Source organism: Lolium perenne, chromosome 7 (assembly GCF_019359855.2).
Source record: "Lolium perenne isolate Kyuss_39 chromosome 7, Kyuss_2.0, whole genome shotgun sequence".
Classification (NCBI taxonomy): Eukaryota; Viridiplantae; Streptophyta; class Magnoliopsida; order Poales; family Poaceae; genus Lolium; species Lolium perenne.
Genome location: NC_067250.2, coordinates 114,968,373 through 114,988,784, shown reverse-complemented (window position 1 = coordinate 114,988,784; position 20,412 = coordinate 114,968,373). Strand labels below are relative to the sequence as shown.

At 47.1% G+C, this 20,412-nt stretch overlaps 3 protein-coding genes across 3 annotated transcripts; 1 reads left to right on the top strand and 2 right to left on the bottom strand.

Annotated features, from left to right (window-relative positions):
- The first annotated feature begins 832 nt into the window (after positions 1–832).
- Positions 833–4,934, top strand: LOC127323908 (bifunctional TH2 protein, mitochondrial). The gene is made up of 6 exons (XM_051352010.2): positions 833–1,260; positions 1,346–1,454; positions 2,060–2,347; positions 2,474–2,885; positions 3,003–3,272; positions 4,033–4,934. The coding sequence occupies exons 1-6, from the start codon at positions 914–916 to the stop codon at positions 4,455–4,457; spliced, it is 1,851 nt and encodes a 616-aa protein (XP_051207970.1). The 5' UTR covers positions 833–913; the 3' UTR covers positions 4,458–4,934.
- Positions 4,935–7,094: 2,160 nt separating this feature from the next.
- Positions 7,095–8,704, bottom strand: LOC127323866 (GDSL esterase/lipase LTL1). The gene is made up of 2 exons (XM_051351973.2): positions 8,240–8,704; positions 7,095–8,147 (listed from the first exon to the last, which is right to left on the bottom strand). The coding sequence occupies exons 1-2, from the start codon at positions 8,603–8,605 to the stop codon at positions 7,401–7,403; spliced, it is 1,113 nt and encodes a 370-aa protein (XP_051207933.1). The 5' UTR covers positions 8,606–8,704; the 3' UTR covers positions 7,095–7,400.
- Positions 8,705–10,122: 1,418 nt separating this feature from the next.
- Positions 10,123–12,733, bottom strand: LOC127323747 (monothiol glutaredoxin-S10-like). Its single transcript, XM_051351869.2, has 5 exons — positions 12,428–12,733; positions 12,237–12,310; positions 11,329–11,403; positions 11,131–11,157; positions 10,123–10,479 (listed from the first exon to the last, which is right to left on the bottom strand). The coding sequence occupies exons 1-5, from the start codon at positions 12,661–12,663 to the stop codon at positions 10,400–10,402; spliced, it is 492 nt and encodes a 163-aa protein (XP_051207829.1). The 5' UTR covers positions 12,664–12,733; the 3' UTR covers positions 10,123–10,399.
- Positions 12,734–20,412: the final 7,679 nt, after the last annotated feature.

Below are 20,412 nucleotides of genomic sequence, written 5' to 3'. Positions count from 1 at the left end.
CTGCTGCCCCGGGCGACCTCGTGTCGCGGGTGAAGCCCGAGATCGCCTCCACTCACCGGCGAGAGGCGGGGGGAAATTGGCGCAGGCCATGAGCCTGGCCGCCGCCCACCACCAGCCCCTGTCGGAGTGTTGCGGAGAGCCGACGGGAGGAGGGAGGCCGCAGCCGGCCGCCGCCGCCCATCCCAACCGCGCCGGCCGAGGAGAGCCGACGGGAGAAGGGGCGCAGGCGCACAGCCGCTGCCCAACCCATCCGCGCGCCCGCCATGCGTCGAGGAAGGGGATCCGGCCGCCGTCCACCAGGCGTCGACGAGGAAGGGCCCCCGCCGCCGCCACGCCCCGAGGGTCATTGCCCCGGCGGCGCTAAAGGCGGCGGCGGCAGCGGCGTTTAGGGCTGGGGAGTTACTGTACTTTGTTAACAACAGCCAGTGGCAATTTATTTGGCACTATTATTAAGTTTTCTTGTTATTTTTATTTATATGTTGATCAATTGGTCTAAATAAGTCTAGCCGCCCGGTTTGCCCCTGACCCAAACAGATGAAATCAAACACCGCTGAATATTACTTTGGTGCCTTTGATGTTTGATTGATGATGTCACCATGTCAAACATATTTGACGAGTACCAACCCAGCTAGTACCATTTAACAGTGAAGAAGAGGCTGTAGAAAAAGATACTCGATGAAAACATTTGCCTGGAAGATTTATCTCCTCGCAGAAAGAGAAAAGAAAAAGGATACGAGGAAGCTTCCTTCCAGCAGCAAAATCGACTTGGATTTCTTTTCTTTTTTGCCCCTTCTTTCCAACAATTTCGCCGCGGGCTGGGGCTGGGGCTGGGGTTGGACAGCAACCGGAAGGGACACCGCACGCGCGCGCTGCCGGCGGCCAATTCCAATCGGCGGCGAGGACGAGGCCGCGGATGCGCCATCTTCTCCGCCTCCGCCTCCCGCTCCGGCTCCGCCCAAACCCAGCTACCAAATCCTCCTTCTCCCCCTTGTCCTCCGCCTCTTCTTGGTCAAGCACGCGCACCAGCCCCACCAACCACCACCACCACAAGCAGCAGATGTCGCCGTCCTCCTCCTCCGCGGCCGCCGTCGCCGAGGGCTCCGCCGCGCGCCGCTTCTGGATCGCCGCCGCCACGCGGGAGGCCGCCTTCGCCGCCTACACGCCCTTCCTCGTCGCCCTCGCCGCGGGCTCCCTCCCGCTCGACTCCTTCCGCCACTACCTCGCGCAGGACACCCACTTCCTCCACGCCTTCGCGCGCGCGTAAGCCCTTTCTTCGCCTTCGATCTCGCCCGCCCGCCTCCGATCACCTCGGTCCTTGGATCTGATACGTTCCGTCTTATTTCAGCTACGAGATGGCCGAGGAGTGCGCCGACGACGACGATGACAAGGCCAACATCACCGCCCTTCGCCAGGCCGTACTCCGCGAGCTCAACCTCCACTCCTCCGTACTCCAGGTCCTACTCATACCTAAACCCATTCTCCATTTTACCCCAATTATTGATTTCCTCGCCGTTGATTTGGATTTACCCGTACCATGGATCGACCCGATCTGGCCTGACCGGTCTGATGCATACTTGTACTAACGTTGACAGGAACCAATCTGTTCATGATAGTAGCCAGATTTCAAGCACAATTGCAGACATGTTGTAGACTCTCTTTGGTAATTTACACAGTAGTAACAAAACTGTGCCTGCATTTCAACCATGCGTTCTTTTGATATCGTGGTATTGGCTTTGATTAGTTAAGCCATACATGAGGATTTCAACTATATCAGCTGTACATAGCACGTACATTTCGGTGGAGTATGCAGTTTGAGACCCTACATTGACAAACAAAATGCAGATCATGCGGCATTTAGTTTTTGTTTTACGTTGTGGTAGAGAGATAAATCCCAATTTTACTTCATGCTGCCTGCTGCAATTATGCATATAGTAGTCCTTAGGACCAGAATCGCTGCTGTATACTAACTATTAACTACATTTTCTTCCCAACTAAGGATCTTTTTAAATTTTAATCCCTATTGTTTTCACTACTCATTCAGTTGCCTTGGCATTTGCAGGAGTGGGGAGTTGATCCTACAAAAGAGATCCCTCCAAACCCAGCAACAACCAAGTACACTGATTTCTTACTTGCAACTGCAGCTGGAAAAGTCGATGGTGGGAAAGGTTCTAATAAAATGGTCACACCATTCGAGAAGACAAAAATTGCTGCATACACTGTTGGGGCCATGACTCCGTGCATGAGGCTCTATGCATATCTGGGCAAGGAACTCGGCTTTCTCCTCAAACAAGATGAAAATCACCCATACAAGAAATGGATCAATACATACGCGGCAACTGATTTTGAGGTGTGGAACAGGGGTATCCATTTATATATATATATTGATCCTACTTCTGCATGTAATATACTGGCCTGCTTTAATCAAACTAGTGTATGAGCTAAAAATAGTTTCTCTTTTTCCCCTTCACTGCAGGGTAATGCACTTCGAATAGAAGAGTTGCTTGACAAGCTGAGTGTCTCGTTAACTGGCGAGGAGCTTGAGATTCTTGGGAAGCTCTACCAACAAGCTATGAGACTGGAAGTTGCCTTTTTTTCCGCTCAGCTCCTAGACGAACCTATTGTAGCTCCACTTACAAGATATCGTGATCCCAAAGACAAGCTTGTGATCTTTTCTGATTTTGACTTGACATGCACTGTTGTTGATTCATCTGCCATTCTGGCGGAGATAGCAATTTTGTCACACCAAAAGGCTAGTCAGACTGGTTCCGATAATCTCGTTAACCGTACAAAATCGGCAGACCTCAGAAATTCATGGAATATGCTATCTAATCAGTACACTGAAGAGCACGAGCAATGCATTGAAAGATTACTTCCTCCAGAAGAAGGTGTGCATAATTCTTCCTCTGTCTTAATAATTTTTCTTTTTTGTGATTTTACCAATAATGAATAAGCCATGTTTGCAATAATCAGCTGATGATTGAGTGTTTTTTGTTTGATTCCAGCGAAGTCACTAGACTATGATCAACTTTACAAAGGTTTGGAAGTGCTATCAGAATTTGAGAGACAAGCAAACTCCAGGGTTATTGATTCTGGTGTCCTGAGTGGAATGAACTTAGATGACATCAGAAAAGCTGGGGAGCGGCTTATTCTGCAAGATGGTTGTCGAAATTTCTTTCAGAAAATTGGAGAGACAAGGGAGAACCTCAATTTAGATATCCATATTCTTTCCTATTGCTGGTGTGCAGAGCTTATCAGATCAGCTTTTTCGTCAGGTAAGGTTGAAAACCCTTGGCCAGTTTATTTTTGTTTTTCTTGATGATGATGGTCACTACAGGTTTACAACTGCAAGCTTACAATCAATTTCTCTATTTCGTCCTCACTGCATTTTTATATTATCAGTATGACCTTGTGACTGACTATCTTTTGTGTTGCCCCTTGCAAAAAGAGGACTTACCTTTTAGACAGCAGTAGGAATTGCTTTAGGGCCGCTGTTTACCATGACTATACGCTCTCCCGAAATAACTTGCTCAACTTTTTCTAGATACGGATGTATCTATACACTAAAAACATGTCTAGATACAACCGTACCAAGACAAACTTGAGAAGCTTATTTTGGGACGGAGGGACTACTATTTTTTCAGTACCATAGTTTTTTGTTGTTGGTCTTTTTAGTTTTTAGGTTGACCTTTATGTGATGGCCGAATAAGGATCAACCAATATTTGGCAAAACTTGGGTATCAACATTTTTATGTTATCAGTATGACCTTGTGATCAACTAATCTTTTTAGTTTTTATTTCTTTAGGACAAAATATGACGTTCATCAGGCAACCTAATGAAGTATAGAATACTGATATAGTAACGGATACTCCAAAAATGTAGCGTCTGGAATCTGCTGTGGGTTGATAGTTATAGTAGGGAATTTGTTGGTGTTCTAATGATATTTATTCTACAATGTTTTCTTACAAATAACTCATTTTATATTGAGACCAAGAGCCTGAACTGTTATGATTATTTTTTGTGCTCTCATGCAGTTGGTTGTCTGGATGGATTAAACCTACATTCCAACGAGTTTGTCTTTGAGGGATCTGTTTCAACTGGTAAAATCAACAGAAAAATAGAGTCTCCATTAGACAAAGTTGAGAAGTTCAAGAGCATCAAAAGTGACCTGGACAGTACAACACCATCATTGTCTGTTTATATTGGGGACTCTGTTGGAGATTTGCTTTGCTTGTTGGAAGCAGATATTGGTATTGTTGTTGGATCAAGCACAACCTTGCGAAGAGTGGGCAAACAGTTTGGTGTTTCTTTTGTTCCATTGCTCCCTGGTTTGATAGAGAAGCAAAGGCAGCTCGGGAAGCAAGAGGCGTCCGTCTTCAAGGCGCGGTCTGGAGTTCTTCATACAGTTTCTAGCTGGTCAGAGGTGCAGGCTTTCATTCTGGGAAATGATTTCAGCTGATTGTTGCTGGCTGCCCTTATCACTCTCTCTTTTTTTCCCCGTTCGCAAACAAGACCGGTACCAGCTCATGCACATGAGACGTAAATCCCCGATGTGGCCATTTTAAGAAAGCCACATGCCAATCCACCTCCTATATGAACCTGTGTTTTGCAATGGTTTTGTTTGTATGATCAATGTGTCATTGATCACACTCTGAGTTGTCTTTCCATCTGGGATCATTTCTTATAATTTTGGGAGTGGTTCCTGTCCTGGCATTGCAACAGAACAGAGTGATATACTGCATGCCCTGAGGTGTAGCTGTAGAGATTTTCTTTTTTGGCAATGAAATTTGAGATTGCTATAGGCTTCTTTGTTGGTACTCCCATGTTATCCTGTGACTGATCATGTGCTAGTAGTAATAAGATGACTGGAGACACTATTTTTAATATATAAAAATCATGAATAAGCAAATATACTTGCCTGAGTATTATTGGCTGATAGGTTGAATCACAAGGAAAAATACTTGTGCTTACTGCGCAGTTTTATTGTGCACGCACGGGTACTACTAGCCAGCTATAGCTAGCTGCATGTACTCGATATTATCCTGTGACTGATCATGTGCTACTAAATTGGAGAAAGAAAGCATTTATAAGATATAAAAATCTTTGTTTTGCGAAACAAGATATAAAATCGTGCATATAGTCGATATAAGAGCATCTCCACTCGTCCCCCCGACGAGGCCCCCGAGCGACGTTTTTTCAATCCGGACGGCGAAATTCGACCCAGTCGCGCCCCCGGTTCCTCGTTTTCGTCCGGATTTGGCCCTTCATCCATCCGGCGAGCCCACGCCATCCCCGGCCCCCCGGGGCGCGCTCGGGGACTCCGGACGAGTGAAAAGCGGGGAAGGGCCCGATCTGTCGGTGACTCGACGCACGAACCCCACCGCCACGTCGCTCAAAATCTCCCCCACCCCTCGTATCTCTCTCGCCGCCGGCATCACCCCGCCGGCTTGTTGCCCAGATTCCGCCGCCTTTCGACGACGGCCTATCTGGCTGCTCTTCCGCCGGCCTATTCTCCGACTTTGGCCGGCTCCTCGTCGCTCGCGGCTCGGGTTGCCTCGACCACGCCCGTCAGGTGTTCGTCCATTTGCCTCGCCGGCCATGGACTCGGACGAAGAGGAGGAGCAGATGTTCGTCGAGCTTATGCAAGAAGAGATGGCAGCAGCCGCCCAAGACGACGAGCACATGATGATCCTCGGTTGCTTGGCAAGCATGTACGCCGGACTGGCAACTGGTCGACGTGGTGGGTCGGCACCAGGTCGCCGGAAGTGCAAGCCGAGACAATGAATGGAGGGCTACCGCATGTTGTACGCCGACTACTTCGCCGACAATCCATTGCACGGTGAGAGTGTTTTCCGTAGTCGTTTTCAGGATGAGCAGAAGCTATTTCTGCAAATTGTGTATGCCATCCGAGACTTTGATCCCTACTTCAGATGCAAGGCGGATTGCACTGGTTTGGTTGGATTTTCGTCACTGCAGAAGTGCACAGTGGCTATGAGGATGCTGGCGTATGGAGCTCCCGGTGATACTGCAGATGACTATCTTCGGATGGCGGAGTCCACCACCCTTGAATGTTTCTACCGGTTCTGCAGGGCCGTCATAGCAGTGTTCGGGGACTACTACTTGAGATCACCCACTGTCGAAGACACTCAGAGGATCCTTGCAACCAATGAAGCTAGGGGTTTTCCAGGGATGCTTGGAAGCATTGACTGCATGCATTGGCAATGGAAGAACTGTCCGTTTGCGTGGCAGGGAATTTACAAGGGTCACAAAAAAGGCTGCACTGTGATACTTGAAGCAGTGGCTACCCATGATCTCTGGATTTGGCACTCTTTCTTTGGTATGCCTGGATCCAACAATGACATCAACGTCCTAAACTGCCCCCCGGTCTTTTCCAAGCTTGTTGAGGGTCATGCTCCCCCGGTGGACTATGTGATCAATGGTCGGCACTACAACAAAGGATACTACCTTGCAGACGGTATCTATCCAAAGTGGGCAACATTTGTGAAGACTATCTCCAACCCTAGCACCCCCAAACTTTGCGAGTTTGTCAAGAAACAAGAAGCTTGCCGAAAAGACGTCGAGCGTGCGTTTGGTGTCCTCCAGCAGAGATTTGTGTCGTCCGGTTCCCCGCTATGACTTGGTCGAAAGATCAGATGTGGGAGGTGATGAACTGCTGTGTGTGCCTACACAATATGATTATTGAAAATGAGCGAAAGCATCCGGTTCCTCTGGCTGAGCAAGAAGCACCATATGAGAGAGAGGGTCCTCTTGCACAGCCTAATCACCAGGTGCCTCCATCATGGGCCGCCTTCTTTGCTATGCGCCAGGAGATTCGAGACTCTACAATGCATCAGTTGCTGCAAGATGATTTGGTGGAGCACATATGGAGGCTCCGAGGCAACGCCAACGCCGACGCCAACTAGTCTGTCTTAATTTGTTTGAAAAATTGTGAAATTGTGTGCTTCATTTATTTCAGCACTTGTTAAACATTGTACTGATTATCGCCGAATTTGTTTCAGAAATTTTCGTACTTTTGGTCGCCGAACTTGTTAAATTTTATGTTAAATTTGTTTGAAATATGTCAAATGGTCGAGGTTGGGGGTTTCCTGCCGGGGGGACGGCTGGAACTTCGGCGCTCCCCACGCCAAATCTTCCTCCAATTCGGACGAAAATTTCGCCGGATTTGGGCGTGGGGAGCGCCAACGAGTGGGGATGCTCTAAGCAACATAATACAGCATACTTGCTTGACTATTATTGGCTGATGGGTCGAATCAAAAGGACAGATACTCTGCTTACTCAGCAGTTTTATTGTGCACGCACGGTTACTACTAGCCAGCTAGCTAGCTGCATATACGCAAGCATATTGTAAGCCAGGGAAAAACATAGTAGTCCAGATAATGGATCATGGCATCGCGGTGGTGGCGGCGGCGGCGTCCATGGCGAGGATGGTGGAGAGGTTGAGCGGGTGCATGTAGTCCGGCGAGCCGGCCATGAACTGGCTGACGATGATGCGGTTGGCCCTCTCGGTAGGGTGGAAGTTGTCCCAGAAGGCGTAGAGGGAGCGGTCCGGGCAGATGCTGGAAAACGCGGTGCACAGCCCAACGCCGTTGTACGGGCCCTGGCCGCAGCACGCCACCTTGGAGGTGATGAAGCCGTACGCCGCCGGCGCCGAGATGAAGTCCATGTGCATGCGGTAGGCGTTGACGGCGATGAACACGTCCGAGCCGAACTGCGCGTTGAGCTCCCTGGTCATCCGCACCAGCTGCGGGTTGTAGAGCGCCGCCGCGCGCTGCAGCTCGATGTCGCACTCCCCGTTGGCGCTCCGCGTGGCTAGCTCCGCCGGCGCGCAGCCGATGGGGCCGGAGCCCGTGACGAGGACGCGGCGGGCGCCCAGGCCGTGGAGCTGCTGGAGGATGGTCCTGTACTCGGAGATGAGGTAGCTGACGTAGTCCGGGAGCGCGAACTCGCGCGACCGCGCGGAGAAGGGCAGCAGGTAGTAGTTGTTGACGAAGTCGTTGCCGCCGAGCGTGATGAGCACCAGCGCGCTCCGCACCAGCCGCCGCGTCGCCTCCTCGCCGATCAGCCGCCGCACCCGGTTCTGGTACTGCTCGAAGTAGCGCAGCTGCTTCTCCATCCGGATGATGTTCACCTGCACATGCAATGTGTTCGTTCTCGTTTCTCGTGCTTGCCATTCCAGGCATCAATCTAGAAGAAGTAGTACTAGCTTGCTAGGTGGCTTACAAACTGGATGCCGGTGTCGTTGAGGATGCCGACGCCGGCGGAGGCGAAGTTGGCGCCGACGAGGAGCTTGCGGCCGTCGAGGTGGGGGCTGAGGTAGGGGAGCACGGGCTCGGCGCCGAGGTGCTCGCTGATGATGTCGGGGACGTTGAGGCCGTTGGAGAAGCGGCCGGTGGCGCGGTGGGTCGGGTGGTCGATGCCGTAGGGCGGCGAGTCGGCGCGCGCCGTGGTCACCAGGTAGTTGTTGTTGCCGCTGTCCACTAGAGAGTCGCCGAACACGAAGAAGGGGCGAGGAGTGGTCGCCGTCGCCGCCGTTGCTGCTGCTAAGACGGCCATCGCCATGACGAGGAGGACGGCAAGCGCAGCCATATCGCGTATCCTAGCTAGCTTACCTTCGCTCGATCGCTAGCTACCAGTTGCTCGGACTGCAGCTTGAAGCTCGATGCTCTGAATGAACTGCATGGTCTTGGGTGGCCGTATTTATAGCCCCTGCGCTGCGTGCATCGCTGCTGATCCGCCGGCCACCTCGAGTAGCTTTCATGGCGCCCTTTCGAGGACGCTCGAGAGGGACTCTTTCGGTTTTGAACTTATGTACCTACTACTGTACACATGTCATTTCAGAGTATCCGAGTCTCTAAGATGTGATGTTAACTATTGAAACTGACCTCTACTCTTATGCTGACAATGACCTCAATTTCGTTGAGATGAAAATGACCTCAATTTGGTACTCCAATATCTTTGTGTGTTGTGTCTATAAGCTCTTGGGCAAACTATTCTCCTTAATTAAATGAAAGAGGCAAACCTTTTGCCTGCGTTTCAAAAAAAAAAAAAAGCTCTTGGGCTAGTGTCACTCTCAGCACAATATCCAGTGTCAGGCAAATTAAACTGAAAGACAGTTCCATGCCCGAAGCGCGACTTCTGAGTCTCTGACTGATACAAGTTCCATGCATGATTATCACTGTCAAAAGTAGAGATCACCATGCATGATGATCACTAGATCTATGTATCTGAGTATATTTGCGTATGCATGATGACTGTCTAGAATTACTGCTATTTTGTTGAAGCTGGCACAAGAGACCAACCGCAATTGCTGTGCCTTTCCATTTGGTTTATTTCCACCCACGTCAGTAAACTGGAAGTAAAATGTTAAGAAAGGATAGATGTTCATGTCTACGTGTTATTATACACTTTTGTGCACGTTGAATTGTGCTACGGGTGCTAGGTGTAATTGCAGGCCCATCTGAATACAGTAGGCGTTGTCCTTGTGTAACAAACCAGCACCGCCTTTTTCAGGCCATTCAATCGTATTCCTGCACTCCTCTTCTCCAACCTTCATGGCTGCTTCACTGAGTCACTGCCCACCCCAGCATGCCATAGATAGATAGATACACCGGCTCAAGCAAATCGGTGAATAACTGCATGCATACATACCACCGCACCAATCATCCATGCAATCACTTCCCTCGCCCCTGCCTGTGCACGATCTCCCCTCTGAACTTATACAATGTTTCAGTAACAAATACTCCCTCCGGTCCTATTTAATTGACTCAGATTTAGTACAAAGTTGTGCTAAATCCGAGTCAATTAAAAGAGACCGGAGGGAGTAGACACACAGGTATTTACCCATGTCTTCTTGGTATCAGAGCCCAGCGCTCGCTCTCCTCTTCCTCATGGCCGACACCGGCGCAGCCCAGGCCACTCTCCCTGCCTCCAGTAGCACATCCTCACCCGTACTCAATCCTCTGGACACAGATTAAGCCAATCCTCTTCAGCAACGCATCCGGTTACTGCTAGCTATTGTCATTCTATGGTGCTTCAGTGTGGAAATCAAATCAGGAGATATGCATTGACAGTTTTACACTATGACAATAGTACCCAAAGTCAGATTTGTGCATTGGCAATATGACAATAGTACCCGATTTCAGATTTGTAACAGCAATACACGAGGTTAAACTTGCGACAATAGTACATAGGTTCACAGGTTTTTCTTCCATGTCCAATCTCAGAGACAGATGTACAGTAGACAAAATTAACTTTGCCACCATCAGTTTAGTCAACACATAGATCTGCAGACAAATTTGGGTACATAACGGCTCAAATCAAATAAACCTCAAATTGCTCCGATTTTACGCAAGCTAGGCAGCTGGTAAAAGCTCAATGTTGTCATGATGAATTATTCACTTTGATGTCCAATTCCGTCAGCATTGTAGCTAGCTCCCCCTTGCGATGAAGCTTCACGGTATCTACAGAACAAGGACAACACCGTGTGAGCACCAAAATATTACACCCTCCATTCTGAATTATATGATGTTTCAGATATTTCAGTGTGGAATACAAATGGACTGAAATGAGTGAATAAACACTGAATGCGTCTAGATACATACGACACTGAAATGAGGGAACATCTTATAATTTGGAACGGAGAGAGTATTTTTTTCTCTAAGAGTGAAATTTAAAGCACAATGCATTGCTCGTTGAGGAAATATGTTGTCATGGCATTTACAGTTCCCAAGGTATGCAAGACCAAGCTCACACGGGAGATTAGAGATACTAATTGCCAGTGACACATCTTGTGATACAGATAGCCAGAAAAATTAACACTAACTGTAATCTCGATGAGCTAGTTACAGAGCATGATTTCACAATTACCTACTTTATCTCCTTTTACCATGGTCTTAATAAACTCAAAGTGTTAACACTTAACAGGACATTCAACTGCAGCTGAATCAATTGCAAGTTTGCAACAACAATGGAGAAAAGAAGCCATTTCTTGTTTTACACGACACATTAATAGCTTAGGAGCCCAGGAAGATATTATGAAGTTAGCATGCACAATGTACTCAGAACTATTTACATAGGCACACAGATCAGTATTCAGCACAGAGCATAAGTACCTGTGCAGCCACCAATGTGCTTTCCACCTGAAACATACAAAAAAACAAATACTCAGAAATCTGCACGGCATGCAACATGTGAATCCAAATGAAAGTATGATATTCCTAGTTAATTTGGGGGAAATCATTAAGTATTTATGCTACTAAGGTGATGGACAAAGGAGAAAAACACAAAGGTCCCAAAAAGATTTGACATACCGATGAAAACATTAGGAACAGTGGACTGTCCAGTCAACCTCTCTAACACCTTTTGCAGCTGTGGTCCCTGAGCACCTGAAAGGACAAGAGTTGTCAATTCCAAAAAAAATTAACAACCGAAACCATTTCCTTCTAAAACGTACACAATGCATTTCCTGGTGGTAGATGTCTACAAGCAATTTAGAAGCCCTTCACGGTTGCAACTTCACAAAGTGGGTGATGATTTGTGTGAATTCCAATTTGTTAACATGAGCTACAAGGCTTGAACTACCAAAACAATGAAAGAGTCAAAAGTATTTAAAGCCCCTCACACATATGGGCACATATTGTGTCTAATAGAAGTGAAATAAAAATATACACATATTTAAGCTGCTGTTTGACTACTGGTGTGGTGCATGTCCTTTAACTAAGAACTCTGGAGAAGTACCATGCCATATGTGGATTTTGAAAGGCAAGGTGACCTTATTTTTTTAGGCAAGGTGACTTCGGAAAGGCAGCCTGATAATAGTTCAAAGTAGAATCCAGTTTTTGACCTTATTTGCTTACAAGCAGAGTAAAGGTGGAAATAATGACAGGAACTCAAACATGGGGAGGTTTATAATTTATTTCAACGAAACTTGTAAGAAATCCTCTATTCCTCTTAAAGGAAGAGAAATAGAACATAGCAGAAGCATAACATATAAAACTTCAAATAAATTGGAGAGCAAAAGCACACATCCATCTAAAATCCCCAAATTGTTAGTTCACTTGAGTAGCATTGCCCACACAGTATAATCAGACGACACTACTGGTCCATAAAACCTATGATATTGATTCACTCATGTTCTAGCAAGAATCGATACTACAAGATTCCCCAATACCAATAGCCAATAGGTACAGAGACGAGTAGAGGAAGAAGAGGGCCGAACCGAGATGGTCGAGCTCGATGACATGGGGCTCCACGCCGAGCCGCTTGAAGAGACCCTTGACCTCCATGGAATACCTGCGGTGTCGTGTAAGCGCCGGCACAGATGACGAGGGGAATCAGCGAGCCGCTCGCGTGAATTAGTCGCAGAAAACACAAATCGTGGAACGAATTGGCAGCGGGTGAGGTTCTTACGAGCACCACGACTTGGAGTAGATGACGACGGGGTTGTCGGCGAGCGTCTTCTTGACGGAGTCCTCCATCCGCGAGCCGAAGGAGGAGTCCGGCGAGGAAGAGGAGGCCCTGGCGGCGACGGCCCTGGCGCGGCGCGCGGCGAGGGCGAGGCGGGGGGTGGCTATTGATGGGCGCGACCAGGGGAGGCCGAGGCTCGCCGCCGGGAGGCGGCAGAGGGTAGGGCACGGCGGCGGCATTTGCGGCGATGGGACGACGCAACCCGATGGCGATTTCGAGCTCTCCTCGCCCCTCGCTTCACCACCACGATTTCTTTTCTTTTCTGCGTGATGAGAACTGAGAAGCATGGGACGCGATCCCAAGACAGAGGCCCGATAAAAATTCTAGAAACGTGAGAAGCCCAGTAAGAATGGCTACCGGCCCAGTCTAGAATGTGCTGATAGCCCGGTCCGACCGAATGGCCGACGGCTTCGACCCTTATCCTTAAAAAAAAAACTAGCACATACCTGGCCCGATTACATGTTGCATTTCGGCCCGCATCGCGTTTTTAACGGATGGGGTTATACCCATCGCGACCCGCGAAGTACGTATATAAGCGGGGTTCGCGGTTTGGATGCGGCACCCACATCCATTTTCTCCTCTTCTTCCTCTTGCCGCCAGCGCCACCCTGCGACGCATTATCGGCGCCTCCATCCGCCAACATCGAATCGTCGCTGACAGTCACCTCCTCTCCTTCCCCTCTACCACCTTCCCTGATGGCGGCACCCAATTCGGCACGTGGCGGCGGCACGAACGCGTCACCGGATCGGTGAGGCGAGCGCCGGAGACGCTCGCCGAGCGTGCCACACGCATCTTCGAGAAAGTGCGCCATCGTGGCACACTCCCGCCACAACCCGTGCTCCGTGGGTTGGCTTCCTCCCGAGAGCGTTCTTCCTATTTTTCATATGTTTGTAAATTGCCACGGATGTAGTGATGAATCTTGTTTCAAATTCTGGCACCAAAATCATAAGAAATCAAGCTTAGGGTTCGAGATGGGGGATCTATTCTACCGCTTCAGTTTCTGACGTGAAAACCTGCGATGCAGTTAACCCCATCCACGCAGGTTTATGGTTCCGGATGGGGTATCTGTTAGAGATGCTCCTAGGGGATACTGTTTCGTATCCAACGACCACCACATTTGGGACACCAAAAGTGGCTGAATTGATCTGTTGTGGTGGCTCGCGGATAGGCCTGCGGTTTGTGTCCGTTTGTGGGCGGAAGTGCACTCAACAGTGCCACCGCAAAAAAATAGGCCGTGATTTTTTAAATATAATTTACATTAACTAGCCCCCAAAAGTCCACATTTATTATAAAATTAAAAAGGAAAAAAACATATAGATAATGCTGACACGGAGGTGGTGCTGCCGCTAGGTCCCAGGCCTCCTCACTGAGGTCAATGGAGGCCACACATCTGGCATCGAGCATAGCCTCAGGGGTTAGTCATATCTGGAGCGTTGTCGCACACCCGATTGAAAGGAAGATGCGACAGTTAAAGAATCATATGAAGCAGAGGTCGTTAAAAGTTTCGAGTATATGTTCAAGTGGTAAACACTTAACGAACATTATCTCGTCCTTTACTCCCGTCGGGAGTGTATGCACCCAATACAATTTTAACCCATCAACTTCGGGTAATCCAACATCCAAACAAGGCATTCAAAAATAAAATTCATGGACCACGTCCGTCGCCAAACATGTCTGGAATCCGTGCTTTTTAGCATGAAGATACGACCATCATGATCCGTCATGTGAGGCGTAGCACCGCCAAAGACTACGCTCTGCTAGAATTATCCATGGCATCGTCGATATGATGAAAAATCCCGACGGATGTGTCAGGTACCTTAAATAACTTATACTGGGATTCAAACTCGATAAGACCTCCGCGGCTTGAGCTAAATTACACAAGTTATCCAAACTCGTGTCCGGAGACTCGAGTTTGAAGTAGGTTTACTCGCATTTTCCTAGGCAATCAACTGATTCCCGATCCGTTGGGTGCACCAGGCTTGTTTCCCAATATCCCTATGACCAAAATATTTATTATCGATTGAAATGAAAAATTAATCATAGATTTAAGTTATGAAGGAAGAAGTCGAAGGATTGAGTCTCGACCCGATTCTATGACTCGAGTAGAGTCTCAGGGGCTACTAACATGGGTATACCATATTGGGTACTCGACATTACCATCCCTGGTATAAATCTAGGAAGGAATAGGCGAAGCCCATGAATAAAACCGCACGGAGTCGAAACCCAATGACTATGTAAAATGGGAAGGCTAGGCCCATAAAGAGTAAACCAACATAGGCAATGTAACCAACCTCGAGGTGGACTCTGATATATATCCCACTATATAAGGGCTAGGATGAGCCACCGATAAGATATCTAGATTCATAACTCACAACATCCCTGTAACCCTAGTTTTGATAATACAATCTCGACGACTTTCGTCTTTGATCCTACTTTTGTCTGCTGTCTAGTTTGGCTGACTGGTCTCCAACGCTCTCCTTCCTGAAAATCCAAGTCCATCATTATGGGCATTGATAAGGTTACCCCTTGTCAACTCCCTCCTAGATCTAATCTAGTCGGGCTTGCGGAAGCGCTGCCAGATCTTCAAGGACAAGTTCCCGCTTTGACGGTGTGCTTGATCACACTTTGATGCGGTGTTGCTGATCTCGTACGTGTGGATACCATGGAAGTGTTGCACTAGCAACACTAGTTCGTGGGATAATACATCTTATCGCGACTATATATGAGTCTAGTTGCGGGAATCGATTTGCGTCTACATCAACCTCTTCATCGACAAACTTCTACTAGTTCAATCTACGAGGGTACGTTCCGTTGCCTCCTCTCGGGCATATGATCTTGGTTATGCGTAGGATTTTTTTGTTTCCTATACGCGTCCTCAAAAACACCGTCATCTTCATGTCCCCTCGATTATCCCTATATTCGAGCTATTTACTTATGCACTTTACTTTGTGATAGCCTTTGTGCTTGAAGTTATATATCTTGCTATGATATAGTTGCTTTTCTTACTTACCATAATTTTTTGGTGCACATAGGTGAATCCTAGTATATAGGTTTTGTGCTTGACAAATTAAACACTATTATTATTATGCATTTATTAAGTCTAACTCGTAAAAGTTTGAAATCAGCTATTCACCCCGTTTAGATGACAACCACGTCCTTTCAACTAGTGAACTAGATAATTTTAAGGGCATCCATGTTGTGGTGTGAGCATGTGTCCTTGTGATTAAGGGCATGGATGTGTGAGGTCAGCGTATATATTCGTGATGGCCTGAAAAACTAACACTAGGAGGATCTATGTAAGTATTTGAGCATTTTACATCTAGATAATTTTTCTCGCTTGAGAAATGTGAATAATAAATACTAGGTCTTCAAACATGCATCGATGCTCAACACATTATGGGATGGACAATTAAGTAGATTGCTATCACTATGTATCCTATGTTGGACTTAAGGAAATACCTTTTGAGTTTTGAGTTTTGAGGCAGTGAATATCATACTCATGATACTAGTGGCACCATCTTGAATTAAAAAAGACCTGTGCCACCATCTTTTTCGGATGGTTGTAGAAATATGAGTCCTTGGGGTTTTTATTCGAATGTGATGCTTTCAAAGGTGTTAAATTCAAAAACATGTTTGTTTATGAAAGATTTTCAAATGTTTGACAATACCGCTCGATGATTATATGTACGTTATATTTGTGATGGTTGGTGATTTAATTCTTTCCAAACATGGACTAGTAAATTTACTGGCAAGGATTATTGAATTTCAGATTTAGACGCAACACCGTTGAGCAGCCAACCTAGAAACACGTGGCAATGCCATCCCAATGAATTTAAAGGCTGACACCAAACTAATGTGTGTAAGTATCGTGGCACCTTTGCGGCTAGTGTTTGTTCCTGTCATGCATGTACAAACAAGTCCAGCTACATCCTCAACCAACTATTCTTGTCTGGATGTTGTGGTGTGCGTCGAAGCGGTTAATTTTGTGTGTGTGGATGTTGAGATGTGAGCATGCGATCTTTGATTATCTAAAAACATACACTAAAAATATGCGTGTAAGTATCGTGACACTTTTACTTAGTTGGACAATCTATTCATGTCGTGAATAGACTCGTGAACATTAGGTGTTAACTAAATTTGTCTAGATCCCAAACCAACCCCCTTGCGCGTGGATTTTGTGGTGTGCGTACAGTGTACATAAATATCTGGTTGCTAGAGATTTAACAAAACAAAAAAAGATATCCTAGCATATACATTGTAAAACCAATAGACCTAGAGGCTGGCGGTGACGAGGGATTAACTCGTCAATGCCTACGTATTGTAGACTTAGGGTTTCGTAAGAAGTAGAGGGCAAGTAGATATCGAAGGTACAGTCGAGCAAAGGTGGTCAACTCAATATTGCGGTGGCTATGTTACAATGATTCGGTCCCTTTTTAGCCCTCGGCTTCCCCTTTATGTAGGAAGTGAAGCCGAGGCTTTTCCGTGTCGTACAAGTTACAAATTGTCGGACCGTGTTGGGCCTTTCCCTATATTGATACAAGTTTTCTACAATAACTCTAACTTCCTAATCCGAGGACCTCCAACCTTCTGGGCTTCCCGCTTTCCTGTGGACCAGGAGTACTTACTAGACATGCCTTGTAGACATACCTATGTCAGTAGCCCCCGAGATTTTACTTGATTTGTAGAGTCGAGCGAAATCTCCATTTTGCATCTATTTAATAATACTTCCGAGTTGTATTCAAATTTTACTCAATGTCTATATTGTACATGGATAATGGTAAATGAGGTTGGTTCTTCTGACGGATCAGGTACCAGTTACTTGCTTTCGTAGCAAACCCGCATAAACATACTTCAAGCTCAAGTCCCTGGGCTCAAACCTGGGATACTGGTGTAATTCAATATGTGCCGCTTCAGGACTTACCGTGAATCGAATTCTAGCTACTTTATCGAGTACCCAACGCGTCTGTTGGGATTTTTCTTCATATCTATTGATGTGTATAAAGTGGGAGAGCGCATTCATGTGCGATGCCATGCCACACAGGACAGATTCTGGGGTCTTACCTTTGTAATCTTTTTGCGAGTTTACGACATTCAGAGTTTTTATCGCGACGGACGCGCTCTAATAATATATTGTCGAGTACCTTTGTGCGACTGATGAAATACTCAATTTCTCCGGGTCGATGTACTATAGTGAATAATATCTTGACTCCCGATGGGAGTAAATGACGAGTTACATGTAACTCGAAGATGTACGTAGATTGATTAAGATACTTCGGCTTTATTCTATATTGTCTTGTCAATTTTCTTTCCTTTTACTTCCATATTTCATCGGGTGCGCGACCAGCACTCCCGATGGGAGTAGCCCCCCAGGCTACATCCGAGTGTTTGCACTTGGGTGTAGGCTCAACTTTTGCTATTTAACCAACTCTATATTTTCATTATCATTACTTCATATTATCAGAAGTATATTCAGTACTGCTGGACATAGGCTCCTGATTTTTACTCGTGACTATATATTTTCTTGGCAACTCGAAGATTTGTTCAATCATGACGCCGATGCCGACGAAAACTATGTGTTATCGCCTCGGGAAGACACGACTGCTGGTGGACCACTTTTTTGTGGGTCCAAAATCTATGCTCTTCCCCCACGTCGCGCAAGTGGGGCTCGCACGTTCTCCGACATTCTCAACACGCTCGCTTAACTTCCTTGTTTCCAAAATAAATTGTAATATGTTTTTACCACGCTGCCACGTGTATGGCTAAGATCGACCCGCATACATCCAATGGTTGAACCACTTCGCCTTCCAGGTTATAAAGGTTTACCCTGGGACTCATTTTTCCCCTTCGCTCCGCCGCACAGTTCATTCGCTCCTCCCATTGCCCTAGCCTCTAAGCTCCATTTGCGCGCACTTCTTCCAAGCTTTTCCTTCAATATCTTTCTACGCCGCCACCATGACCAAGCGTACCAAGCGCATCAAGCCTAGCGTTGTCGGTAGCTCCGCTCGTGTGGAGAGAGAGAAGGTTTCTGGCTGGGAGAGATCTAAGTTCTCCAATGGTGACCAACGCACCCTCAAGAAATTTGGTCTGCTAACGACCGATGGGGTGATGCAAGTCCCAGGAGATGAGGCTGTCCCAAATCCTCCGGAAGGTTTCCGGGTAACTTTCCTTGACTTCCTCCTCCGCGGCTTAGCTATTCCAGTCCACGAATTTCTTCGTGGACTGTTGTTTGTCTATGGGATTCAGCTGTATCAGCTGACTCCTAATTCTATCCTTCATATCTCTATCTTTATCACCATATGTGAATGTTTCCTCGGCATCCATCCTCATTGGGGCATTTATAAACGCATATTCTACCTTCGCCGCAACCACTCGAGGAACACCATCTACAATGTAGGTGGTGTTTGTATCTGTATGTGACCGGAGGCCGGTTATTTTGATCTCAAATTCGCCGACTTTGCCCAAGGCTGGCGCAAGAAGTGGGTTGTACATGAAGGACGAGTCGACTAGCACTCAAGAATACGGTCTTGCCCCCTTCGACTTCTCGCAAGACATTTTGAGGCGCAAGTCTTGGGATGCAGAGGCCACAGCCGAAGAAATTGCGGCTACCGAGTCCCTGGTTGCCCGGATCCAAGCGCTACAGAACACTCAAGGGGAGGAACTATCGGGTGTACAAATCATTGCGTATTTTCTGCGACTTCGAGTACAACCTCTTAAGGCTCGCGCAAGTCCCCTCTGGCTGTATTCAGGTGTTGATGATGCTGCTAGGTTTTCCAAAGATCTCTCCGTGAAGGACTTGGAGAAACTAGTACGCCGCTTCACTTCACTCAGCAAGAAAAGTCTTGTCCCTTCTTCCTGTCGCGTGGAACCATTTAGTGGTACCCATGCCCTTCCATCTGTAAGTGCTTTTTCCTCGACTTGTATTACTTCTTTTTCTAATTCGATAGTTTTGTTGTGTTGACTCGCCCTTTCATTATGCAGAACCACCAAACTCTTTCTTCTCTTCCTCCACTCCCCGAAGGTGGCGTTGTACCTGAGCGAGCCATCGTCATGATGACTCGCAAGAAACCTCTGTTCGCGAGAGTGAACCCGCGGAATCTGAAAAGAGTGCGGGTACCTCTGACAAAATTTTGGAGTCAGTGCATGCTTCCGGCTCCTCCCATACAAATTCTCTTCCTCCCGCGACTTCCCCCGAGAAGCGCAAAAGGAAAAGAACACCTGACGAAGAAGATTCCAGCATGTCGAAGATGTCTCAACCAGTTGCCGAAGAATTTGCTCCCGAAGAACAAGAAAACTTCGATCCCTTCACTTCTGCTAGCAACATGAGCTCGTAAGTTATACCTTCCTTTCCCCAACTATAGTGACTAGTATTGAATAGTATTGTTTTTCATATGCTACAATTGCTGGTGTGTGGATAGGGATGATGATGAGGCTCTGGAACTCAACGCTCCCAAACCAGCAAACACAAGTACATCTCACACGCTGGTACTTTCCGAGGATCCGAAGATTGCCCCAGAATCTTCGGAACCACCAAGCAGCCCCCGAGTATTGAATAAAAAGGCAAGGACGGGTGTTGCTGGTAAAGAGGAGATTGACACCGGGAGCTTATTGACTCCTCTCTGTGATGATGTAAGTGTCCTTTCTTGCCTGACCATACGTTTTTGTTTACTCGAAAAATGCCAACTTCTTAATGCTTTCCTTTTACGTGTCGACTATTTTGCAGCCTGTGATGAAGGAGATGGTCGACATAGGTTCCCGTTTTATCGGGTTCCGGGACAAATCTGACTCCCTAAGGAGTAAATTTTTATTGTATATATTACCTTACGCTTACTTGTTGTTCTTATAACATAATCCATCCTTTGGTCCAGGGGCGCTGCATCTTGCTGAGAAGCGTGCCAACGACTTAGAGAAGAAACTCAAAGCCAGCGAGA